We start from the raw sequence: 22928 nt of genomic DNA on the forward strand, positions 1-22928 counted from the left end.
ATACATTGATTGTATTTTTTGTTCAGACTTCAAATTTTGTTGGCACACACAAATGACACGAGCGCAAGATGTATACATAACAAATTTTAATACGTCAATAGAACAAGAATTGATAAAATGTTTTTTTTTTTTTAAAAAAAAGACCGTTTGGGTCTGTTGGTGTGACATTTCAAAGCAACATCGGGGAAGTGAACTTGCCATGTGAATGCACCAATAACAAAAACACTTAAAAATATTGCCTTATGGTACGGACATGACTAAAAAAGTTTTTGTTTTTTTTTTACTTAACTACATGGACTTTCCGACACTTTTTTTAAAAAAAAAAAAACATGTAATATAATAATACCCACTTGGTCGGTTTAAGAGGTCGTTTACAAAATGTTCAGTCAAAACAAAAAGGGGAAAAAAAAGGCATTTGAAAAAATAATCCCTCTCAGGTTTGGCCACCAGAAAACATTCTGACCTTAGAAATGATAAAAGAGGCAAAATATGAAAGTGAGTGAAGTGCCTAAAATAGTTGAAAGATTTGATCACATGCAATCAGATGGAAGAATAGCTGAATGCCTACAAAAGTCCACATAGACACTATTTCTTTTAAAAACATTTGTTCCTCATGTGGCTACCAGCCAATCCGCCTCTGCGACAAAACGTTGTAAAATGCATACCAAAACACTAGGGGGCGCCATAATCCCACACATTGATTTTAAAAGTTTGAAAAAGGGGCATGCTCTTTTCATCCAAATGGATAAACTAAACATACTGGAATACTAGCACATACAAAAAATGTGAAATTTGCCTTTCATTTGAAACACAAAATAAATACATTTAGTTAATTTATCATTAATTATACAACAGATATTTTCAAATACAAAAAAAAAAACGTTTTGTGAGTTTGTGTGTATTTTATGAATAGATATTTGGTGAAAAAATGTTTAATTTCACCAGAAGCAAGACATAAAAATGGAAGAGAAAGTTTGCTGATTATATTTTATATGATCATTATTACCTGGGAACAACGAAACTGTTTTACATCTATGCGTTAAATAAAATCAGTTTTCTGTCTGTGTCCCAAAAATAGCAGTGTAAAAAAAAATGTTTTGAAACAATATTTCATTGGCCTAATCGCATTATTCGCCCGAGTTATTTTCAACTCATTGTCACGATACAAAAGGCTTGCAAATGTGCTTGCAATTATTTTTAGATTGTCAGTCATTGAGCTCTTTTAATCCGCTAAAGTTAACAAAAGGCAACAGAACTCATTTGTTTACTATTTTTCTGAATGGGTTTTCTCGTTTTCTGAAAAGACTGAAAAACAACTTTGGCAATTGTGCTACTAGGCTTGCGATTTGTGTGGCCTTTTATGTATTGTTTTTTTTCTACAGGACAACTCCCTACTGTACGGATTTTTTTTGATTTTTTTTTATCAGTCACCCAGAAAAGCAAGCGACGCGAGTCACGTGGCCAACAACTTGCGTTTGCCCAGGGCCGTGGCAGAAGGGGGGCGAGAGGGGCGCTGATGTAGTTGTTGTTGCAAGGGGGGTCCGCGGGGGAGGGTGGCGGGAGAGGGCGGCGGCGTGGAGTCTACGGCACTTAAATGTGAACAAGTTGGGCTCGCGTAGCCTCCTCCTTGAATGTAGCGAACGCACTTTTTCTTCCTCCTAAGGACAGTCACAGACAGTTATCTGGGAATAAACCCGGATGGCACAACGTCAATAACCAAAGAAATACAACACAAAAAAATGCACATGTACAACACGCACTATGTGGAAAAACTAGACTAATTGTTTTTTTTTTTGTTAACAAGTAACAACAACCTTCCATTTTTTATGTGTATGTTTAGTTTTGCAAACAGTTTGTTGTGTCTGCTTTTATATGCGTGTTTTTTTTTGTCTCTAGCAAATGCTTAAGACAATCTGCCCCACCTGGAGAAGAAAGGTTCAGTAAAAAAGAAAATCTATATTATATGGCATATGGGAAAAAAGGTATAGTGGATTATGTTTTTATTGACGGTTTAATTTAATTTCCTTCTTTAAAATAATTGCCATCAATCCTAGTCATCGACTTTCTGAGCTAAATTTGCATAGTTACTAGCTTAGCATAGAGGCTAGAAGTGTTAGCATGGCGTGAGTACAAGTAAAAGTGGAAACAAAGTTAGGATTGGCCTTGTTAAGCTAACGTGCAAAGCTAACAGGTATTGTGTTTTAGTAGGGAGGGTGAGAATGAGCATGGGGGGGATTTGGGGTGGTGGGTCAAGGTGGTGAACGTCGTGACGGTTTTACACACCTGCAGGGACCGCACCAATTTGTCTGCTGCTTGAGGCCAAAGCGAGCTCGACATTTCTTAGGGGACCCGGGCTCTGAGCCGCAACGATGACAACGGAAAAACAGAGAAACGACCAAGAAGACCAGCAAAGCGGCACAGGAAGAAAAAGATAAAGACGAAAAGGCATCAAAATGGCTGCCGTGGAAAAAACGTTAGTAACAAACACACACAAGTTAGTCAGGGCATCTTACGCAGAGCGGGAAAACAAGCTGTATCAAACCTTTAGCCAAGCAATATTATAATAAAATGAGTTAGTAGGTTAATCTCTTGGGTGACCGATTTGACCTGTCACACAGAGGTCAAGGCAGCAGCGAAGCCGCAAAAGATTTCACACAGAAGCACAGCATCTCACAATCATATGAATTGTTTTGTTCGTGTCAGGTTTGAGCGATATTAGAGAAATCAGAGCGAAAAAATATGATGCTTAAGACAAAGCGCTAGCGTAGCATTATCTCAGTGTAGCTATATCTCTATATACACTATGGAGTAGTATAAGCTATGTTGTGTTTACCTTGCTAGCACTAGTGAGTTGAGAGCTAAGCTTCTCGCTCAATTTCACATGAGTGCAAACTCGTTAGCATTTGTACCTGTGTTGGAATCTTGCTGCTTCTCCCTTTTTCTCCTCTTTTTCTTTCCCTGCAAGAGAGCAAATTTGAAGTGACTCACTGAATGATAATAGAAATCATCCAATGTATTATTGACTATTGAGTTGAAAAAAAAAGAAAAAAACATTCAAAATATGCTAAATATCTGTCACGTTTGTAGCGACTTGCGCTCGGTTACAGATCGCCGCGCACCGGTTATTTTGTTAGGTACACTGGCACAATCAATAGACTGATGTCACAGTGTGTGCTGGTAACCATAGCAACATGCAAGCCGCCGCCGCCCCTCGCGAGGAAGGAAGCATGCGGAGGGAACGCCGTGCGGCCGTCGTCGTTTATTACCCACAATCCCTTTCATGCACACTGACGTATTGGCCCTGCCCCCCCATCACAGACAAGACGAATCCCTACCCAATCGGCTTTACTCTTTTCACCTGCCGCCTCCTGCAACAGGTCAACAGCACACTTAGCGCAACACGTGCTGTGCTACCATGCGCGCGTGTGTGTGTGTAAGTGTGCGTGAGGAATAGGAAGGGGATGATGAAGATTGAGACGTGATGGCGGTCTTACGTAATTGTCGCGTGCAGACCAGGTGGGGTACAGCTGCATGTGAAGTTGTCTCTCCTTGCGTGCCAGCTCGTAGTACTTGGCCTGCTCCTCACGTGTCAGCGCGTGCCACTACACGCGCACACACAATGACTCATGTCAAACACGGCAATCACCGTCACCATAATGACCACAGGGGCAGGAGTTTATGGCTCGCGATTGAAATGATAGAAAAAAACAGATTAGTAAACGCAAATATGAGTTTACCCTTCGTCCGAGTATCTGGTTGATGGCGGCGCTCTCCTTGAGCGTGCACTCCGCAATGACTTTGGCCCTCATTTCCTTCATGTAGAGCATGAAGGCGTTGAGCGGCTTCTTGATGACGGGCTTCTTGGGTTCCTTCTCCCGCTTAGCCTCCACGTGCGGCTTCCTGACCGGTGAGAAGGGAAATGCAGACTTGAGTGTGCGTTATAGCGCCTCCTATGGTTGTAACATTGAATTACCTCATAGCCGTAGTGATTGATTTTTGAAGTTGTTCCCAACACTATTGGATTCAAGGGTGCTACTTACGCGTACATGCCTCTGTCGTAATGGTCGTGCTCCTGCTTGCCTGAAGGGGGCACGATGGCGGGGTGCGGGATTCCCGTGGGGTGCATGCCTGATGGGCCTAGCATCAACGAGTGAGAGAACCTGACCACACAAAAGAAAAAAAAAAAAAAAACAATCAAACATAATAATACTGACCATAATAATGGAAGCCAAAGAGATGAGCCAAGAAGCGTGACACAAGGTAAACAGCAAACAATGAAGGACCACATTACCAAAAAGTGGTAACACTCATTCATTTTGGTTATTTTTACTAACCAAAACTTTTGAAAGGAATATGCTGTATGTGCAATGGTAGCCTAAGTAAAGAAAAGCAGCAACAAAAACAAAGCAATACAGACAAATGAACAATAATTAGAAAACAATGGTCATAATACCATCATAATACAAATGAATTTTGCCTTTAAAAAAAGAAAAGAAATACTAGTAAAAAAATGATAAATCTATTGGTAAATGATTGAAAAATTAATCGATTTTTTAAAATCCTCATCACTAACTTCTTTAAATTGATTACCATTTTGTTTGTTCCTTTTAAACTATTCAGAAAAAGATTTGATTTTTGTTCCAACTTAATAATTATAATTGACATTTTTAAACCGAAAGAGCTAGCAAAAATAAAAAAATCTCAGAATAGCAAAAGAAATTAAACTACTCAAGCGACTGCAATTAGATGATCCCCAAATGAGCAACATAACCACGAGCGAGACGTCCTCATCGATGCTACTCTTTTGCTTCGGGCGTCAGAAGTGCACTTATTGCATTAAAGTAGGGGTTTCCCATTTTCCCTTATTTCAGTTGCTTCGACTTGTAGTGAACCCTTGAGTCGTCATCTGACCTCATGCTCGTCTGAAACAAAACAGCACACAGGCGACGCTTGCGACAAAAAAAGCACTTTGGCGCCACATTGGACTGTCTTGAAAGAGTGAAAGCGGAATGAAATGACTATCAAAGCGCACAATTTAGCAGGCGAGCAGCGACTTGCAATTTCTTTTTTTGAGAGGGGGGGGGGGGATTTTTCTTGCAGCAGATGTGGCTACCTGCTGCAGTACCTGGAGTAGGACGAGGCGGTGGGAAGGTTGGAAGGGAAGGACTGTCGGAAGCCGCACGATGACAGAGCGGCGGGGTACGCCGTCTGCTTCTGCCTACCACAGCACAACACAACCACAACACACAAGCGCTTCACTTGCCTATTTCACTTTTTGTGACTTTACACCCCAAATACATAAAATACTAAAAAAAAAAACCAGGTAAATCAGTAAAATAGGACATGGAAACGTGATATTTGCAACGTACATCAGTTTGAATATTCAGCGGATGTTTGATGAAACTTTATTCCATTTTTGATACCTCTTGTATAAATTTACAAAATGTAACTTTTTGAGGGGGATGATAATTTGCCAAACTGCCGCAATATAGCACCAACTACTGCAGGGGAGAACTTACTAAATTTTTTTTTTGCGTTAAGCATCGGTTGAGAATTGATTAGCAAATGGTGAGGGTGTTTATTGATTTAGCTTGATTGCACAAAATGCTAGCACAAAATGCTAGCACAAAATGCAAACTGCATTTCTTTGTTGTGTTTTCATTTGGTGTGTGGCTAGATCTTAAACAATAAGAGAAAGGTATCCAAGGAACAAATCGCGTGTGTGAAAGAATCTTCTGGAGAATCTAATTTGAAGCTGTGAAGCATAGAGAGCCTCTGCGGGAAGATCCGAGGGGGGTCACCGTTGACAGCTGCGTGTCACTGTGAGGCACGCACGCTCGGCTGGTGTGTGGTGGGGTGCAGGCCCGGCAGCCTTTGATATGTAGCGGACCCCCGCCTCCCTTTACAAAGCTTTTTTTTTTTTTTCTTCCAACGAATACACTCACGCGTAACGTCACACACCATCAAGATCATGACAACAGGCAAAAGTTCCGTTTGGGATGAATTCACAATTTGGGTTTAAATTGAGCTAACATTTATTTACACAAGTGTCGCGTAAAATTGGGTTTTGGACTGACTAACTTGTTTATGTGCTTCTGGTAATGTGTTTATTCTAAAAGTCCAACTTCTTTATAAAGCCAATGAAATGCTAAATACAATGAAATATGTGAATGAATTATAAAACAAACGAGAAAAGATGATATATGTTCTTCCAGTTCAAAAGAAGACAATACGCTGAAACCAAGAAGCTAATCCAGGCTAATCTGCCAAACATTTGGGAGTACACAAGCGTCAAATTGTCACAATAGGACATGTTTGACATTTCCACCAATCCTTCGCCTCAAATCAAAAACATCGTACAAGGCGCCAGAACAAGACGATCATCCGGATTAAGGCAGATTAGTTGTCAATAATTCCTCAGAGAAGACGACTTGTCCCCCAAAGATAAAATTGTTGCCGATTAGAAATACTATATTGAAACAAAGACTTCATTGGATATTGTGTGTCATGTTTGACAGAATTCCTAAACAGCTCCTGGAGTAAATAAATCGAAGGAGGACTGACCTTTAACATAATTTAGTAAATGAGACAAAGAAAGCAATCAAACAAGATAGTAAATAAATAAATCAATCTGAAAATATGTAGTAAATAAAATAAATAAATAAAATGGTATATACTTCACTAAATTATCTAAATAAACACAATTTAAAAAAAAATATATTCTACAATTTCTTTGTACTGATTATTATTTTTTGCCTTTATAAATGAAACAAAAACCTCTCTGGTGCTAATTACATTTTTGGTTCATTAAAGATCACAAGTCTTTCCGTTTCTCTACTTGAGCGTATTTCACGTGTATGCTAATGCAGCGGAAGTATCATAATCATGTGTAGCTCCTGAATACCGACTTTGGGTGGACGCTAAAAGTTGGGTCTGACTGATGTTTCTATGAGTTCAAGTCACAACCAGAGCAGCGTAAAAAAGAGCTACTCCACTTTGAATAAGGTCACCGTAAGTTCACAGTGGAGTCACTCACAGGTAGTGTCGCAATGTGTGTGTTTTTGTGTGTGTACACGACACTCACCAGCCCATGGAGGGCGTGATCTGTCCGACACCGCCTGAAGGGAGAGGGTAGTATCCTGAAAGGTCCTGGGCTTGGTGCCTGTGAACGCCTACAGGCACATACATACAAAAGTACACAACAAACACACACAATTAGGACAACTACATACGGTATGTACTTAATTATCTCTTTTAAGCACATCATTAGGTCGGTTTGGTGGCCCCATTAGGGCAATCGGTGCTATTAGCAGTATGGGAACCTCAAATTAAGCACACACAAACACACACACTATGCGTATTACACTGTGTGTGTTTAAAAGTGTGAGGTTAACATTTACTGTAGCTTTAAAATGCACTCACAAACGCTCCGTGAAGACATTTAATTGTATGACTCACAATTGATTTTATTGGCCTCCACACACATAGGTGGCGCTAGTCCTACTTTCAACTCCTTGTGCATCAGCCCGGAGGAAGGAAATCTCTTTTTGGGGAGCTTCCAATACCAAAAGTTTAAGTGTTGCAGGCACAGTGTTTGAATTAATCTTGGGTTTGTGGAATACAAATTAAGCAACAAAAGTCACCCGTTTTTATCCATCGCAGGAGGCGGCCATTTTACTCTCTCCTGCCACTAAAAATGACATTATAGTGCCAAAAGGCGCAGCTTGCGAATGTCACATGACTAAACTCAGAAAACAGATGAGCAATGAGGAGATATATTCACAGCTCGGGCGACCATTTTCTTCTTCTTCTTCTTGTTCACACAGTAAATAGTGTTGGGTGTCAGCGCAGCCCTTCAAAGGAAGTCATTTGTCAACAGACAGCAGCTAGCATTTAGCCAGGCCCCTGCTAAGCAATGTTTGCCGCGCAGGAATGCCTGCAGATGACTGTAATTTAGGCCTTGCCTCCGGGTGAAGGGTGGGGGTGCCAATTGGGACCCCAATAATGACGGAGACACAATAAAACGGGGACGGCGGCTGAGTCAGTCGTCTCCCGTTTTGTCTCGGCCGACATTTTCTTAGGTCTGTCCGTCTGACCACGCCCTCATCTTTGCACCTCCACTCATCATTCACACAAAAAAATCAACACAAATTCTTCTATCAATGACAACAGGGATGACATCACTGATGATGTAACAGGGCGAGGTGGCGACTGATATGTGTGGTGAGGTAACCTGGCGTGTGTGTGTTGATTCCGAGTATAAAAATGATGTGAGACGGTGTGAGAAAGGTCAGAGGTTTTCATCCAGGTGTTAGCGTTGTGTGTGTTTCTGTGCGTGTGTGTGTGTGTACAGGTGTCTCAGTCTGTCATTAAGAGCTGAGTCACTATGCTCGAGTCATAGACAAGGTGTGTCTGTTTCTTTAGTAAAAGTGGGCCTGTATGGGAAAAAAGGGGGATTCCAGACACACAAGGCGCCCGATTGCCCGAGGTGTGTTCGTTTTATGTCCCGCATGCACCTTTTACAGATATAAAGCTCATCTTGTGCAAGGTGGGCGGTCTCGTTTGGAGTTGCACCCCAAACATTTGGAGTACACACAAAAAGTTCAAAAGTTAGTACTGAGAGACTGGAGGAGTCACAGAAAGGCAAGGAAGTGGACTACCTGGTAAACATTCATGGATCAAACACTTGATGTGACTTTGTGTGTGTGTATCGGTACCCGTCTTCTGACTCATGTCGGTCGGCATGTGCGGCGGGCTGCTACCGAAGTGCTCGTTGCCGTAGGGCAGCAGCGACGTGAGCGGGTGCATGGCGTGGGACTGCTGCACCACAGACACCTTGTTGGTCTGGAACGACACAAGGAGAACAATCATAAATCATCAAGACAGATTTAATAGCAAGCTAATTGCGGTGAGAAACAAAAAGACAATGCTAACAAAAAAACGTTTAGCAATAGGTCGGCGCTAACACAAATCCAAACACCCGATTTGTGTTGTTACGTCGCCACGAAAAATACTAAAAGCGCTAACTTTAGCGCACATCTGTCACTGCGGCTTCTCTTTCACGTGCTGAGCTCGTTTCGCCAAAGGAGAGAAGGGGGGGGGGGGGGGGAACGTCCCGCCTGTGCGTGCGCGTTTCCTCGCCGTAATTAGCCGCCCTTGAAGTGGCTTCCAGAGCGCCTTCCGCTTTTTCCGAGCGCGCTCGGGGGGAGGCGCTCGCCCCAACCCCGTCATTATCGGACCGCTCTGTAGTTAAGTGAGGAGAAATCCCCACTCCTCACCTCACATACACACACGACATACACAATGTACATAAACTTAGGTTCGCTAAAACAAGTGTGCGCTCGTACAAAACTCATAGAACAGACACAATCTTCATTGTCACAAGTCGCAAAATCTAAATGTCTAGGTCTATGTTGACTAGCAGAGGTGGGACTCAAGTCATTCATTCGCAAGTCTCACTTTATAACTTTTCAAGCAAGTGCAAAGTTTCTGTGGAGGGGAAATAAATAAAGAAAGAAGAGGAAAACCGAGCAAGTTGCTCAATCACAACATATTTTGTTGTTGTTGTTGGAGGACTCGAGATGATGGCAGCAAACTACACATTAAACTGATTAAAAAAAGTTAGTTTGTTTCCACTCCCAGTTGAAGTTTACTGTAACATTGAACATAAAACCTAGTGAATTACATGGTGTGTTTTCAAACAAACCACATAATGTTACCTTACCAAAGCTTGCTAGCTTAATGCTAACATATTGCAAAATGCCAATGACGGGCTAACGAAACGACCATCAATGTTGTGATGTTATTATCTTTTAAGCAGTGGATGGTTCCACATAAAACACATCAATACGTGGAAATAGACAACTAAAGAATACACAGGCAAAAGCGACAAATATTACTGCATCTTACTGAGCGTTTTTTGCATATTAATATAAATTGCAGATATTTCCACAATTGTGACCAAACCTTTAATCTAATTGAGTTGAAGCCCTTTATTTTTAATTCTGTAAGGCAATTTTTACGATTTTTTTTTTTTAATATACATATATATATTCAGGCAACAAAACGGTGGGGGGCAGCCACTTTCTTTTAATGTTTCATCTTTTCTAAAAGGTGAGATTAAAGACACTCGGGCCAGTGGAGGACCAAAGAGACGAGTGTTTTAATTTCCGCTTTTAATGGAATAAAAAAAACAACTAAAGAATACATTAGTTGCGTGTGTGCGCGCTCTTTAGCATGTATTTTCGCATGCGTGTGTGTCGCATCAATCCAAACAAGTGCAATGCGAGCTGACATTAAGTGTCACACGGAGAGCCGAGGAGTGCACATAAAACACTCGCGACAATACCAACATGACTCAAAGAGGCCTTTCAAGTAGACCCACACACACACGGCTAACACAAACACACGTATGCATTTTACTGACACAAACCAATTAATGATCAAGTAATTGCTCCTTTGAAGTCATTAATCTTTGATATCGTCGGCAAACAGGAAATGTTTTATTTGCCCCACTTCCTGTAATGCATTTTGTTTTGAAAGTGAAACGGAGATTTTAGGAGGTGCGGAAAGCAAATTTGGGATTTTGAGTAGGCTGAGATAGGGATGAGGGTCGGACCAGGATTTTTTTTCTTGCTTTATTTACCCTCAGCCACCCACCCCCTTCCAAATCTGGAAGTCATTGCCTTCTCCAAATGAGAGCCTTGCTTGACATCAAAAGCAGGACTGCCGTAACAGTGCAGCCATGTTTTAAAAAAAGCAACACCCCTCCTCACCGCAGACCCCCAAAACCAACCCCACCCCAGAAAAGTCTCTTCTTGAGACTCTGTCACATCGAAACACCACAAAACCCAGTAAAATTATTAGGGAGGGATTTTATTTTTTTATTAAATATCCCCGATTGCGATGCTGTCTCATGATCGAGATGACTGAGCTGACACTCATTGAAGACCCGTAACCGCAATTAGAATTTCAAAAATTCAAGCGACTCCAAACACCTGCAATAACATCTACTCCCGTTGCCTCTCGTTGGTGGTTCAAAATTCCCGCAAGCGGTTTTGGCGTGTAGCCTCAAGGGTGATTTGACGCCCCTCTTCCAATGGAGCAGCTGTACCAAAATATGACTTTAATTTAGGATTTGGGAATTTAGCCGTCAAACTTGCAAAAAGCCCTTCGCTGCAGTTGGGCTGGCTTGAATTACAGATCAGAAATGTCTCGTATCGAGCAGACGGTGAGAGGAGCTGAAACGGGATTAGAGTGCAGACACGAGATTGGCAAAAACAATTAGCTCTCGAGTCCCCGCGCCTCCGAATTGTGAATTGTTTGTAACCGAGGGCCTTCCTCGCATCCGAGGCGGAAGGGAGAAGGGGGGTATTTCCTCAACCCGTCCAGATCGTATTACACAGGCCCGAAGGCTCTGATGTGGCTTCAGACAGCGAGCGCAAAACCAAAATCCCGCAACCGCGCAGGCCGGCTCGGCACTCGGCCTCGTCCTGCGGTCGACTGAGGAATATTTTTGAAAGCTTGACTGTATTCCAAACTACCCCCCTCCCTTCCATCCCTCCATGGATGCTGCGCTGTTTGAATGTTGGCAGCGAGCTCATGACAAGTTGTTCCGATGGAATAGCACGCAGGATTTAGATGGTCTTCAGTTACGGGCCCAACATCTGGTGCGGGAGATGCAAACGGCTTTCAGTTCGGAATCGGTTCTAGGATTCATTTTCTAGTTGTGTTCATCGAGATCCAATCCAGTATAACTTGTCGGCCCTCTTTTCGCGCTTCACCGTTTTAAAGCTACAGTCACGGATTAGCGCTAGCAAGCTCCGTCCAACGTACAAATGTAAGATGCAAGATTTGCAAAATAAATTATGAACTACAACAATGTTTTATATTACAACTCTCCCTCTTACACAATATTCGTTTGCACAAGGGCACACAAATGGACTCGAGATGCTAACGTGTCGTGAAAAACAAACATGTCCGCCTTTTTATCCCTCACATCAATTAAAACCCTTTTCCAATGGCGAGCTCTTGTTCTTTATTAGCGCAGAACCTTCTTGCCTCTCTCATGGAGTTTCTCTTTAATCTCAGGGAAATGCTTTTGCCATTGATGCGGCTATTGATCTGATGTTTGCGCCTGAACGCTTTTATCTCCTTAGGGGGGAAAAAAAGCCTCGAGTTTTAGGCTCTTGCGCATTTTGGCCAATGAGGACTCAAGATGTTTTCTAGACATTAACACATTTTTGTTAGTCTTTGCAGTAGTTATCAGGCATCTGTACGACACCTGTTACTCAAGTGCATTACTCGAGTAGCGTTTGTTGACGCTAACATTTATTATTCCGTCTCTTTTAACACTGCTAAGAATCGTCCCGTGTTTCCGTCAATTGTGACTATAGATATTTTTAGGGAATTTTAGACCGTCCTTAGAAACAATATATCTTCCCGTTTGTCATCAGGCATCATAACGGACACCTCGGGTCGTCTCGAAACCGCACACTCGATAAAGTTGTAAAGAGAGAATGTCATTCAGGAAACATCTGAGTGAAAGTTGCCTACGATTGCATATTTCAAAAGAACATTAAAGCTAAGAATGGACGTATTCTCATTAAAACCCGTGAGTAACCTGCTGGCCTCGTGTTTTTCCATAAAGTGGCGTCCCAGAACTGGACCGCAAGTGTACTAAAAATCTCCTCCCATCTGCTTATAAACCCCCAAAAAAGTACACTGAATCCAACGTTTTAGCTAGAGGGCAAAGTTTTCGGTGTGGCACGGCTCCATCGGACTAATCCAAGCGCGGCGACAAAGGGGGGGTGAAAGGAGGGCGCTACCATCCAGCAGACCGCGAGTGGACTCGGTCCAAATCCTTTGCGAGGGTTCGCCGTCGTGTGTCCGACCGCAACGCCGCACGTCGAAGAGGTCATATGTCAACACTGGCCGCTGTGTGTATTTATATATTTGTACCGTATGTGCCCGTTTGTGTGTTTATAAGACATTTGTTTTATTTTAGTCTCTGGAGGAATGTACCATCTGACAAGCGCAGACATCTTATTTACTTGATTGTTGCTGTCTGATAGCATGGCCTTGCACATTTGAGGGTTTGCGTCCAAGCCCGGTGTGGTAGCAGCTTCGGTTCTGCTATCGATCATCTGTAATAATCACGCAGCGGCAACTTCAGTGTGTAATTATCTTCCCGAAATAGAAGTGGTAGGCTCTGCTGAGAGACCTTTAGCGGACCTTTAAGTACAGATTTTTATAGCTGTCACTGTTCGGGGGGGAGGGAGAGGGGCGCAGAATGAGAACTTCAGGTAAAAAAATATATATATATATCAGGAACTTCACTGAAGTGAGTTTTAATCATGGATAGATGGTTGATTGGAATTCTAATGGATAGACAAGTGGCAGATTTAGGAAGTTTGGGTTAGGATGGGTAGATCACGATTTAGTGGGGAAAGGTTTGATTGGTTTGTGTGGTTGATGGCCGATGGAAAGGTAGCTAGAGTAGAAACGTTGCTTAGTTTGTTGTATCGGAAGGGTGGAAAGATTGATAAGGTGGAAAGATGGGCTTGGACAATTGATACACACTGAAAGTGTATTTGTTATTAATTTCTTCCATCACCGGCGTCCACACATCCATCTGTCTATTTCTAGAAACATCTGCTGTTTGCGTCTGCGGCTACAGAAATTGTGTGCTGCTGATTTGTAATGTAAATATGCGGTATTAGTGCACACAAATAAACACGCGCATCGCGTTTTCAGCCGGCGGGCTTTGCGTCGTCACCGAGCCGTAATTGTTACCACACGGGCCGAGTGACTAACCGTCATCGGCAGCCGATATGGGAATAATCAGAGACAGACGAAGCGCATTGCATATTTACACATACGAGCTACCAATCTGCATCCGTGTGTGTGTGTGTGTGTGTGTGTGTTAGCCTCGGCCGCGTACGTCCACTTAGTGCTAGTCCCAAAAAACAAACACGGTGGCCAACCAGAAAAACCCTACAAGGTCTCAGCGGTGCTACATAGCCAAACCCAAAACGTCCTTTCTTTCTTTCTTTCTTTCTTTCTTTCTTAGCGAAGCCAACGCTATCACTTAAGAAGCAGGAACAATTTTGACCATCTGTTACGTAGCAATCAATTTTACCCGCACTATGTTGAAATAAGCAAAAGTTATATAATTGCTTCATTTATTGTGGATCTTATTTTACTTTTTTTTTTTAAATGAAGAGACAATTTAACACCACCTCTTTAAAATAGGATAATTTTCCAAGCAGCGCAACAGGAGTTTGAATGAAGATTACACAGCAACTGTTAAAGATGCCATTTTGTCTTACAGTTACATTTTCCCCTGTAGCTCAGCAAGTGAAAATTTTCCATTTGCAGTACGTTGTGTGTGTGTGTGTGTGTATGTGTGTGCGTTTGTGCGTTTGTGTAGTTCAGGTGAGGCTTGTATTTTCCGTGGTGAACCACAACAAACTATACACAGCGAGCTGCACCTCAGAGAACCCTGGCTGCCAAGAAGTAGTTGAACGAAAAGTATAAATTTATACAAAATTAATTCATGCTGAATCCCTCTTTTTTTCAATCTAATTGGTTAGAAAGTTTTGCGCCCAAATTTAACTTTTGAGGAACAATGGCATCAAGGAAATTACCGTACTTGCGGCGGTGAAATAGTTAAAGGTAAAGGTGTCAAGGAGTGACTTTCAACACAGGCTGTGGTTTTTGTTTGTCGTAGCACACTGCGGTTAGCTGCTAGCGCCCTCATTGTTTACTTCCGACTCCCATCCGAGTGACCCTCACTGTACTCTGGTGTCTTCTTCCTGCTCTCTCTACACTTTTTCTCCCATCTTTTCTTGTTTGTTTTCCACTTAGTCACTTCTTTCTTTTTATTTCTTTTCTTCTCACACAATGTTAGCATGCGTGCCACCTGCGCTTGAACACGCCTCGCCATCACAGTTGCTCCAGTTTTTCATCCGCCCTAAAATTGCTCACCGCTGACTGCAACATGCAAATAGGAAAATCATCACAACACGTCTTTGTTTTAAGTACAATGTGTTCAAATTGATCACTACCCCAAAATAAACTGCATTCCGGGCCAGTATTTGGTCAGACTATGTGCGCCAAACCATAATCATTCAAATGATGTCAATATAAGACACACTTAGCATACAGTAGCATCTTCATTTTTTTTCTCCCATTCCCTGGATGCAATGAATGTATGTTAGTGTGTCACGGAGAAGAATGACCGTGGCGGTAGATGAAAGCCGACGGCGGGTGGCCCATGCGTGATCGCAGCCATGTGTGGCGGCGCGCTTCATGCGGCCGCCGAGGCTCCGGCTGGTCTGCGACGGCCACGTGGGCGAAGAGAGGCGAGGATGACAACGAAGACGATGAACGTTTGGATGAAGGAGAGGAAGAAGTAGAGGTTGGCGTTTCATCTGGTATGGACTATTTTTAAACCAGACCATTTTAATGGTACACACCCGAGTGAGGATGATGATTTGGGTGGCGAGGCCAGATGATCGATCAAAATAGATCGCACGAAAAAAAATTGTTTTTCTTTTGTACTTTGGTTAATAAATCCATAAAAATATAATTATACGGCAGGGTAAATTATTTTAGGCTTGTTTACTTGTTTTTATATAATTATTATATAAAATATTTTGAAAAGTGTTGAATTCATCTTTATATGTATTATAGTTTAATTATTACAATTAGTGCTACATATTTGATCTTATAATATAGACTTGTTTTTTTGTTTGTGTAATCCAGTTGCTAACAAACGAACAAACCGGATCCTAACATTTTATTGATGCTGTTTAATCATCATCATTATGTCATTTTTTATGAAAATAAAAAAAAAATAAGCACCACTTCCTCGCAAAACACGCCCAACACCTGTTTGCCCTTCCCTTCTTCCGGAAAATAAAAATTACAGGTATAAACACCCAGAGGCCATCTTAACGAAGGCTTTTTTGTCACCCTGTCTTTTGATAACTCTTCGACTGTTTTTTGCCCTCCTCTTTTTGGAGATAGTCGGAAGCCTCGGCCAGCCGCCACTTCAAAGCCGCACCGACGCATGTTTGTGACTTCATTTTGCTTATCTACAATGCACGTGTGTTTACCTCTCGGGCGTTATCATTGTAAAAAGTAGGATTTAGAAGTCAATGTGCAAAAACACCAGGAGTGGTCCTTTTTGCAAGGAAAAAGAGAAATGGTGCCAAGGATAAAAAGTTTTCTGACTACAACTCACTTCGGCAAAAAAAATATTGAGTCGCAATCGGACAAAAACCATGAGATGGTTGCTTCTAACCAAAATGGCTAACTTCCTGTGTGCTTTTTTGTGGGTCAACTCAAGATAGACATGCCCACTAAATGACAAATTGCTAAGTGAAAATGACTTTGGGGGCTGAATTTTACCGCCAAACAAAGTTCAAATGACTTTCTCGGGTTTCCCTTTTCCAGTGTCGGTGTCACTCGGGGGATTGCATATCACTCAAAATTAATGGCGCTCTGGTTTGGTCAACTCAGAGATTGCCGCCTCTGTCGCCTTTGTAAACAACAACATTGGGCCAAAACGTCACGTGTGACCTTCAGCCGAAGTCGCAAACAAACAAGATCAAAGCGCACGCTTGTTAGCGATTAGCGGACTTCCTCACGATGACATACACGATCAAGCGCACGCAAACACACGTACTATCAAACAATCTTGTCACAATTAGCAAGCGGGCACATCTTGATCTTAAAATGTGACATTGTGAGTGCCAGTGATTTATGACCGCTTCTTGCTATTATGTTCCCGCTAACCTCGACTACAAAAATAATAATAATCATGTTTAGAGGTATGTATAATTTGCTTTTTTTTGGGGGGGGAAAATTGCCTGTCTGCAAATTTGTATCTGATTATTTATCACGGTCTGGCTTAAATATAAAATTGGCAAAAATGTAAATAAAAAATAAAATAAATGCATTATGTACTATAATAGGACATTCAAAACTGATGTACTACAGAAGTATTTTCATTTCTCAATTTCAGGTGTTATTTAATGATGAGTTTGGGAAAATAAGTAAAATGGAAATTAAAAATAGTATAATAAATGCAAATTTATTGTGAAATTAAGGAACATAGAAGTTTATTTTCTCAAAACAAGAACCTGGTTGATTTTGAGGCTGACTTACCGTTGGCGACACGGAGCCATTAGGTAGGTAGGGGTCGGGCAGCATAAGGAAGGGGTACCCGGGGTACCCGGACGTCTTGTACACACCGCCATCTTGCTGCTTGGACGCTGCGGGACAAACAAACAGCAAGTTAGCGGAAACAAAAGTCAGTCATGACCCAATTTGGACTTTTTTTTTTCTCTAGTTCCAAATATGTGCCTTGACACTGTAAACAAATAACGGATTTACAGCATCACTGCTTGACAAGTCAAGTCTATTTTTGTTGAGATGAATGAATTGTAATGAACAGAAGTTTCAAAAACAACATTATAAAAAAACATGTGCAAAATGTGAAAAACAAAACAACCGTTTCTTTTCTCGATTGTCCGTTTTAAGATCGTGAATGTGAAGCGTTCATTTTTGAATAATTAAAAACAACAATCAATAGAGCGACTTCCACTTTTTCATTCTTTTAGCGACTTTAAATGATAAACCTCATCAGCAAACAGGATCGCCATGCAAAACATGTCGCAGCAAGCGGACACCAGGGCTAACGTTAGCGTCATGTGTTTCAAGTTGAGGCAGGATGACTAGTTGGTCTATCAGTAACTAGTTCTCTACACAGAAAATGAAGTTATTTGTTGTTAGCATTGTTTTGAGTCTTCCTCGCAGATCTTTATTTGTGTTGACTGTAGGCAACTGCCACTCATGACACCTGCAGGACTCGAGTGGAACAGCAACAGCTGCTAATGTATACTACTCATGCTTGCTAATGTCAACAATGGGAAAATAAATAAAATAACATGCCATCTGATGGCGTGACCTACGCTGCATACCTGAAACAGGAAATATATCCCAATTGGATGTGTATTCCTACCGTTCCATGTTAAGCAAGTTTTAAGGCTAAAACAAAAGGACAAAAAAACAACAGTGCAGTGACAAAAGGACAAAAAAACAACAGTGCAGTGACATTACATAAGTCAACAAACATATAATTAAGCATTCCTTGGCATTTAGTTTGGTTATTTTGTGTTATTTGACACATTTTGTTACTTTTAACCAGCACGTGTAAATCCTTAAAGACGCAATGCTCCCAAATGCAAAACGAGTGTTTACAAGTGTTGTTAGTTACGGCATGTTAGATCCTTTGACGTGTTACATGCATCGCCTGGCCTCTTCCTCCTCCTCCTCTTTCTCAAGTCTAGATGTTAATTTAAATCTTTAAGTCATTGTTCTACATTTTGTAAGTCACTAAAAAGTGCATTTGGGCCCAAAATCTGCCTGTTTTTATCAGGTAGACAACTTGGAACGTGTCAAATTTAGTTGAGAGGAACTGAAAGGGAGGGGCAACAAACAATAAAAGAGAATTTTGCGATAATTTGTGGTTGTCTATTCGATGTAAGTACGATATTGGTTTATTTAAAACAATCCAGTCAGCGGCTTGAACTCAGTTCAGTAACTTTTTAGCCAATAATTGGACAGTTAAGTGTCCTATATTGTGTTGATCACAAATGTATTGCAATGTAGCGGCTAGCAAATTAAGCTAAACTCACACTGCTGACATAAAAATGAGAATTAATTGGATTTGAGTACATATTTCTTTTCTGCAGTCATTCTAATATGTTTAATCGTTAAATTCTAATAAATGCCCAATGATATCGATAATCAACAACCCTTAGTCATGGAAACTCCTTCAAAAATCTCAAATTTAATCCACATGTGCATTGAGACTCATTGAATAGCCAGCCTGAGGGGAAAAAAAGCCTGTTGCAGTTAATGGGAAAACTGGCCAAAAATAATGCTAATGAATGGGATTTCCGATCATATTTCAAGAAATCGATATTTATCCATAATTTTAGTTTAAAAAGGTCAGAATCCGACTCCATCAATACGTCAACAAATTAAAACCTCTCAAATTCCAGACTCAACGTGTAGCTTTATAGATTAGGACGTTATTTTTAAATAGTTAGTTGTAGGAAAAGCACATATAAGAGAAACAAGAGTATTTCATCGTGAACGGACGCCATTAGCACATGCGTGGCCTTAAAAAAACAAAATAAAGTAGCAGACGATCGACATTTTTTACAGTGGCCACCTGGAAGCTTTGAAGTCGCCGCCGCCGAGCAGCACGTGCCCCAATGACCAAAATACTTAGACACGCTCGATGAAAAATTCATTTCTATCGCCCCGATAAACACATAAATACTCTGACTAAACATAAAACACAACACTTTAGGGGGTCTCCTTACCGGCGTCGAGCTGCTCCCTGTGTTTGTCCGGGAAGCCCCTCTGCTGTTCGGCCGGCTGCCCCCGTCTCACCGCCTGGAGGGTGCGAGAGTGAAAAAGTAGGATGTAGGCTGATTAAAAGTGTCTTAAAGTGAGTCGGGAGTGGACGAATTCATACCCCACATCGCTTCGTGTTGAGGAGATGTAATAAAGCGTGAAAACAAAGTTACAAAATTAATAAGGGAGGAAAAAAAAGCACCCTACCGAGGAGGCGCCGTTGCCGCCACCGGGGCCGCCGCCCGGGCTGTGCTGGTGGATCTCGGACTCGTTGACTAGCGACGACTTAAGGTCTGCCAGGTCTTGTTCGGTGAAGGCGCACTCCTGGTGGACCTTCTCCTCCTGCTCACCTTCGTCTTTGAAGGCGATCATCTCGTCGGTGGCTCCCAGGTCGTCCCCCCCATGCTGAGGCATGTCGACGTCCGGGGACACTTTTCGAAGTGCGTCCAATAAAGTCAAAACCAAGAAAAAGTCGGAAAAGAGACGTCAAATCTGCGGCGTTAAAGAGTCCGGAAAAATAAGAGGGAAAGTTGTTCCGTGGCGTCCCGCGGCCGCCTGGAGGACTGATGTTCTCCTGCAAGAGTGAGCAGGACAAGACGAGGACCCCCGACATCAAAGGGAGCCGCCGGGGTGATTGGCAGATCCGATGACTCGTGTGTGTGTGTGTGTGTGTGTGTGAGCGAGATTGTTTCTACAGAACTTCTTAAAGAGACATCACCATCTCGTCCTCGAGCATAATTCATGACTACCAGGGGCGTGTTCACGCCATCAAATATTGAGGGCTCCGGCCAGGCCGCCAGCTTATGCTGCATTCATGAAATGGAGTAAATCCCCACTATTTTGTTTTATGGCATCTTTCATTAAAATTGGCATCTTACTTTATTCCATTGTTTTTCAATAATTGTTGCGGTATAAATAAAAAAAAAAGCATTTATAGGCCCCGTCAGTTATCCACCGATTTTTCGCTATTCGCAAGTTGACCTTCTTCATGAAAATAGTAAATATCCTACTTGATTATATAGTTCAATGCTCAAACAAAACAACAACAAAAACCATTGTTGCTTCCACGACGCAGACGTTGCTTTCAATTAAATAGGAAATTAAAAACACGGGTGCTAACTGATGTCACATCTGTATCTGTATAGTCAAATCAAAGTACATAACAACCAAACAAGACAATTACCCGCCACTATACTTCCTACTACGCTTACGCTGCATTCAATAAAATAGGAAATGATGGGTTCCTAGGTTACACCCTTTGCCAGCTTGACTATAAAGCGAGTTCTTGCTTTGCCAAAGCGTGTCGCCAGTGCGCTCCTTTTTGGCCCAAAAAAAGTGTTCATTTAGAAGCGCCGGGCAGGAGGACGCCATGCGGGATGTTGCGTGGCAAACAAGAGGGCGTGGCGCACCCGGCATGAATCTGGCCCCCATTTTGTATGCCGCCTGACTCGATGTCGAGGAGGGAAAGGAGATGGAAAAACACACACGACAGTTGAAAGTTGCAAAGTCGTTCCTTCCCCTTTTTGTTGCTCCCTGTGCCGATGCATTTTTAATGCGCTTGCTATTAATTGAGAAATATTCATACGCGACACTTAATCGTAGGCCGAGTGATGATCTTCAGCTGTGCAGCAAAATTAAATACAAACAGAAAGACGAGCAAGCGGCCATTTGCATAAAGCTGCATATTTATACAATATCTCTGGCGCATATTAATACAAAGATTAAAAGGCGCACTTGCAATGTATGCAAATCTAAATTATGAATGACTTGTTTAAACTCCTTGTTTATTCGCCTTGATTAAATATAGACAGATGTTTCTGTCCGCAGAGACTCTCGTGCGCACTTTTTTCCACAATACGCCCCCTGGAGTGTTAGAAAATAATAGCAGCCGGTCTTATTCTTACGAAATCCAGCACGGCTGTTCAGCATGACAGGGTGCATGTGAATCAACAAAGAACAAACAGGGCGGTAGTCGGCCATTTTTATTTGAAGTTAGCATAGTTCGTAGCTAGCATAGTGTCAACGTAATACCTAAGCTATGGTATTCGGAAGTAAGGCTGAGCCGTGGATTCATTTTTAAAAAATGATGAAAAAAAAACGGAGGCTTTCGTAGCCTTTCGTGGTGATTAAACTTTCAATCAGAGAGGTGCTAGCAAATAGCTAGCTACTAAAACTAGCTAGTTTCTAGCTAAGTAAATAGCTCGCTACTAAAGATAGCTAGGTACTACCAAGCTAATGTACTAGAACTGAAATTGGTGGTGAAATCTGAAATTTGTCACCTCTTGGAAGAATTGCACTAATTCATCTTTTTTCTTTTTTTTTTAGATGAATCACAGCGGGTTTGAACATTCCGGTACATTTAAAAAAAAAAAAAAAAAGATTACGTGTTATAGTGTGCTGTGCTTTTGAAAGCAACATTGCAGGCACAACATTAAGGCAAAGTAATGAAATCATGTCCTCTCATTGGGGTTAAGCCACATCCAAGGCAAACAGCTCTTAACTGGAACCACTTGTGTGCTGTTTTATTGCCCACTCGCCGGTGCAAACATGTCCTTGAAGGCATCACGCAGACAACAAGCACAACACATGCAACCAGCACAAATCAGACATTTAAAAATGCAAATGTAATGTATAGCAGAAATTCCTCCAACTATTCGGAATAAAATGGTGCTACCCCCGAACCAGGAAGTGGTTTGCAAACATTGGGAATCAATTTTTCACTTTTGATGCAATCAAAGTGTCCCACTATATTTTTGTCTATATTGTCTAAAGTTGCTGTTTTAGGAGTTGCTAACGAGGCACGGCGGAGCCTCAGCGGGCGTGTTTGTGTTGACGATGCGATTGATTCGGTCTCTTCACCTCGTCGTCGTTAGAGGCTTATCAAACATTTATGAGTTGCGATTGCGGATCTGTGCGGGGCTCTGGGGCGGAAAACAACAAACAAACACAAGAAGAAACATTTTTGAAAATATGATGCCGTTGAAGGAGCCACACATAGATTTTTGGGATTTCAGTTAAAGGGAGCCTCGCAAAAACACACTTGTGAAATATAGAATTATTGGTATTTTTAATTGATCGTAAATGAATGTTTTGCGGCCCTATTGGTACGAGCTGAATTCTTTTTGTATGACAGCTAATGTAACATAACGTTGTCTGACAAAGGTAATAAATGACATGAATTATAATCTAATCAACATACAAAAATGAAAAGGAAATACAGACATCTATTGTTTTACCAAAAGTTCACATGAGTGCACCATGCAAAGAACCATCACAACTTGACCTTTCGGTGCACAGGTTAACGTGCCCTACACACATGTACACACACACACATGCACACAAAGAGAGGGAGGGGTTGGGGGTGGGGTGGGGCGGTGGGGTCATGCAGTAATCTCAGGCAGGAAACAAAGGGTCTCGTTAATGCAGAGACTAGCCGGGGCCTTTGATGTGGATCCAAGCCATTCACGAACCCACAAGTACCCTCACACACT

General features: G+C 41.8%; 1 protein-coding gene across 8 annotated transcripts; it reads right to left on the reverse strand.

Moving 5' to 3' along the window:
• Positions 1-71: 71 nt before the first annotated feature.
• On the reverse strand, positions 72-22703 carry tcf7 (transcription factor 7). Of its 8 annotated transcripts, none has more exons than XM_061299101.1 (12): positions 19645-22703; positions 19404-19476; positions 17176-17282; positions 8718-8844; positions 7085-7172; positions 5126-5218; positions 4041-4160; positions 3738-3900; positions 3495-3602; positions 3336-3368; positions 2910-2958; positions 72-1658 (listed from the first exon to the last, which is right to left on the reverse strand). In XM_061299101.1, exons 1-12 carry the CDS (start codon positions 19849-19851, stop codon positions 1591-1593), a joined length of 1236 nt encoding a protein of 411 aa, XP_061155085.1. In that variant the 5' UTR covers positions 19852-22703; the 3' UTR covers positions 72-1590. The 8 variants fall into 8 exon arrangements, with proteins under 8 accessions (XP_061155085.1, XP_061155084.1, XP_061155089.1 ...); XM_061299100.1 differs by having other exon boundaries at positions 5114-5218; XM_061299105.1 differs by having other exon boundaries at positions 72-1682; positions 5114-5218; positions 19645-22701.
• Between the last annotated feature and the right edge of the window lie 225 nt (positions 22704-22928).

This window comes from Syngnathus typhle, linkage group LG15, assembly GCF_033458585.1.
Source record: "Syngnathus typhle isolate RoL2023-S1 ecotype Sweden linkage group LG15, RoL_Styp_1.0, whole genome shotgun sequence".
NCBI classification, from domain to species: domain Eukaryota; kingdom Metazoa; phylum Chordata; class Actinopteri; order Syngnathiformes; family Syngnathidae; genus Syngnathus; species Syngnathus typhle.